Source organism: Sitophilus oryzae, unplaced genomic scaffold, assembly GCF_002938485.1.
Source record: "Sitophilus oryzae breed Bouriz unplaced genomic scaffold, Soryzae_2.0 scaffold_1977_pilon_pilon, whole genome shotgun sequence".
In the NCBI taxonomy this organism is placed as follows: Eukaryota; Metazoa; Arthropoda; class Insecta; order Coleoptera; family Curculionidae; genus Sitophilus; species Sitophilus oryzae.
Window position 1 is genome coordinate 915,318 of NW_022146698.1, and position 4,370 is coordinate 919,687.

The 4,370-nt window shown below is 28.8% G+C and overlaps 1 protein-coding gene across 1 annotated transcript; it reads left to right on the plus strand.

Annotated features, from left to right (window-relative positions):
• The first annotated feature begins 1,401 nt into the window (after nt 1-1,401).
• On the plus strand, nt 1,402-3,241 carry LOC115883722. Its single transcript, XM_030902127.1, has 4 exons — nt 1,402-1,640; nt 1,711-1,829; nt 2,344-2,533; nt 2,614-3,241. Exons 2-4 carry the CDS (start codon nt 1,759-1,761, stop codon nt 3,124-3,126), a joined length of 774 nt encoding a protein of 257 aa, XP_030757987.1. The 5' UTR covers nt 1,402-1,640; nt 1,711-1,758; the 3' UTR covers nt 3,127-3,241.
• The last annotated feature ends 1,129 nt before the right edge of the window (nt 3,242-4,370 follow it).

Sequence of the window (4,370 nt, forward strand, 5' to 3'; positions counted from 1 at the left end):
GTGAAATTCTGACAGCTGTTTGCATTTTGTACAAATCTCATTGGTTCTTTTGACGTGTAGCTGGCGACAGTCGCTGTTCTGAGAACGGGGCTTTAATCAAATAGTATTTGATATATCGAATATAGTCTATAAAATGAATAACTTTGAATTTTGACCGTTATTTTTTACCAACATGGCAAATATAAAATCCCCCTATCAAAAAATTTACTGATATTCTTTCAATTGAGTGCCTGAACGAATCAGATAGGTAACTCTTTTTACTTTCTTGAAATAGAAAAGGAAAATAATAAAACAAGTGACAGTTCTTCTTGCAAAAATCAACAAGAAATGTCATAATTGACAAAAGTAAAATGTCATCAGCTTTTGACATTTCTAAATATTAGACCAATGCCGTCTCAAATAGAACAGCCACGGAGCGAGATTTATGACGTCACGCTAGTTAGATACTACGGATTAATAAATATGTTGTAGAATACATGGAAAAAATAATTATTCCTCGTATTTTTGGTTTGTATTTTAAAATGATATAGTTTATGGAAATATATATAATATACAGTTAATAAATACAATATAATATATACCTATTTATAGTAATAAATACTTTGGCAAATAAAACTATGAACCATACAAATGCAGCAAATGTTTTAGAATATACAAATAATGAATAGGTGGTACATAAGATAATGGGTAAAATGTAAAATATATTTTAAATTTTGGGGTTTGAAAATCAATCTAATTTAACAAAAAAACATTCAATATCTACTAATAGTGATGTATTATTATTTGCATTCACAAAATTTATTTATATATTATAATGTTTACTGCAATTAATAAACTAATATAAACTTGTCAAAAGGTGACCACATGTTTTTTTAAATTATTATTCTTAACACAAAAACTATCTACATTGACTATGGAGTACGATTTCAGCCATATTGTAAAATATTTGCTGCATTTGTATGGTTCATAGTTTATGCCAAAGTATTTATTACTATAAATAGGTATATATATTGTATTTATTATCTGTATATTATGTATATTTCATGTAAACTATATGATTTTTAATATACAAACCAAAAATACGAGGAATATATATGTTTTCCATCCAACATATTTATTAATCCATAGTATCTAACTAGCGTGACGTCATAAATCTCGCTCCGAGGCTGTTCTATTAGAGACGGCATTGAGTCAGCATGGCCGCAAGTTGCTAACCTAATAAAATTAACACTAGAAAAGCCCGCGGGAACTGTCAAATTCAAAGTTATTCGTTTTACAGACTATAGAAGCAATCCTTCGACTGGCAAATATCGATATTTTCGATGCCATCGACGTACCTTCCACATCTCTAACTAAAAAATGTCACTATTGGTCACGTGATTGGTCACTGTCACTGTCACATGTCACATAACCTGACATAACCCTACATATTTAGATCGTTTTTGTTGTTTTTGCAAATTTAAAAAGTAATAAAAAATAACAAAAACCGGAACGTGTATTAAATACCTAACAAAATATGTGGGAGAAAACATTAAAAATGTGTTGAATTTTGATAAACGGAATTTTGTATATTTTTGGAAAAACGATATGTGACAGCCAAAAGAAGTTCAGATTCGCAATCTACAACCCCAAAATAGGCGGTATACAAATTTTTCTGGAAAAATAACTTTCCAGTATAATCAATAATTATACAGTAATTATTTATTTCAGTTCATTGACGTTATTACAATTCCTAGATAAAAGCCCAAAAGCTGTAAAATGGTTAGTTGTGCAGCATGTGGTTGCAGCCAGACAAAAACCACAAAAGATAAGGGGATGACATTTCATAAGTAATTATTAATTAATAAGTATAATTTAGCAAAATAAAACAGTAATTCACCAATTATTGTGCGTCCAGTGTTAAAAGTAAACTGTTTTGCTGTATTGATATACTTTATTTGATCCACAAGGAAACATTTACAATTTAGTGTTGAATGTGGTGAATTATATATATAGATGTTGGGCGATTAGTGATGATTGTGATGAATTAGTGTTTTATTTTGCTGTTGTAACACTAAAAGGTTTCAACCCCCAACTGCAATGTATAATATAAGCTACGAGATCAATAGAATAAGAAATTTACCTAAGTATTAGTGTATACACATCTTTACTGGCACAAAATTTCATAAAATACGAATTTTATAAGGTGGTGAATTTTTCAATAATATCTCATGAAAAATCGGCCATTATGCCCATTTGCCACCAAAAAATAAGAACTTTAAGGAGTAGCCCAACCACCAATCAATTTTGTCTTTACTGAGGTTTTTAGAGAAATTATATAATAAATACTCCTTTGTCTTTTAGGTTTCCAAAAAATGAAAAAATAAGAAAATTTTGGATTGAGTTTGTCAATAGACCTAATTGGACGCCTGCCAAACAATCCTGTTTGTGTAGCTCACATTTTTCACAGGAGTGTTTTGATAGAAGTTCCTCATTGATAGTGAGACTGCGTGAAAATGCTTTACCTACACTTACAGTTACTAGAGTGAAATATGTTAGTATCAATTAACAAGGTTTCATATTAGCTTCTAGAACAAACAGAACTGCAGAATAATAGCAATAAATATTTTTTAGGTTCGTTCTTTTTATGAAGAAGAATGTTTTAGTGAACCTTCTACTAGCCAAGCAGCACAATTACTAATGCAAGAAGTAGAGGCAAATATACCTAAATCTGCGACCTGCAACTTTACGGTTAACTCGAAAAACCAAGATGACAATAGTCAAGTTTCTACCCCTATAAACTCCTCTCAGTTTGTAGACTGTAAAATTGAAGTGAAAGTTGAAAACCAAGATTACATTTTTGCTGAGGCCCCTAGCCCTATAACTTCTCTTCAATTAACTCCTGATGATACCACTCGTTTGTTTTTGGAAAGAAAATTGAATGAGATGTATAAAATGGACAAAATTAAATCTAATAAAATTAGGTATCTCCAGAAAAAAAATTGGGCTCAAAAGAAAAAGATTACTGCCCTAACCACTATTGTCGCGGATCTTAAAAGCAAAAATGTATTTCTGAAGAGTATGGCGAAACAATGTCTAGTGCAGCAGTATAATTCAAACGACCATACATACCATTACACCATATAATCGAAAAGAAATGGCGTCGAGTTGGCACAGAAATGAACATCGATGACATTTCCCATATACATGGTTGTTCACCACATATGACACGGAGTACTGTGGCTAAACGATTAGATTTTTACAAATTTAAGTTTTGGGTTTGTTGAAGGACCGTTAGAGCTGCAATTTAAAAATAATTTTACAAGATACAGAGTGTCCCAAATAAGTAAAAAATATAGTTGTATTTTTTTAAATGGAACACCCTGTATATTTATTATATTTTTAGATTCCACGATTGAAATAAAGGTAAATTTGATTAAGGTTTATCACACTTAAACATTACCGTTTTTTAAATATTTTCAATTTTGTGAAATTGCAGTAAAAAAATTAAGGCTTCATTTCTCCAAGGGTATCATGGTTTTTAATACTAATTATTTACTGAAGATTATTTATTGATCAGATATTGTGTTGCAATAATAAATATTATATTACCTTAGAAAGAGTGTCCAAAAATGTATATTAAATAATTACTTGGTTTATAACCGCAATAACTTGTTTAATTTAAATAGAACACCCTGTATATCTTACTTGAATCAGATGCATACTTTAAAATTTGTTACATCTTTAAAAATAATCTAAAATATCAATATTCTATGGGTATAGTGATAAATGAGGTCTAAATTGATAAAATGATTGAAAATGCATTTTCTACGAAAAATTGAAGAGATATATAGGTAAAAAATGGTATAATACTATTTGATAGACAATCAAATTATGCATCTGACACTCGTAAAATATACAGGGTGTCCTATTTAAATTAAACAAGTTATTGCCATTTAAAGCTAGTAATTACTTAATATAAATTTTTAGACACTCTGTATAGGGTAGTATTTTGTTTATTATCGCAACACAATATCTGATCAATAAATAAACTTCAGTAAATATTTAGTATTAAAATAAAAAAATTAGTATTAAAATCTTTGATACCCTTGGAGATACGAAGCCTTAAAACATTTAATGCAAAATCAAAAAATTGAAAATATTTCAAAAACGGTAAGGTTTTAAGTGTTATAAACCTTAATCAAATATTTACCTTTATTTCAATATTGTAGAATCTAAAAATAAAATAATATACAGGATGTTCCATTTAAAAAAAACACAGCTATAATATTTTTTACCTACTTGGGACACTCTGTATCTTGTAAAAATATTTTTAAAAAAATTAATTTTGTAGCTCTAATAGTCCTAATTTGTAAAAATCTAATTGTTTA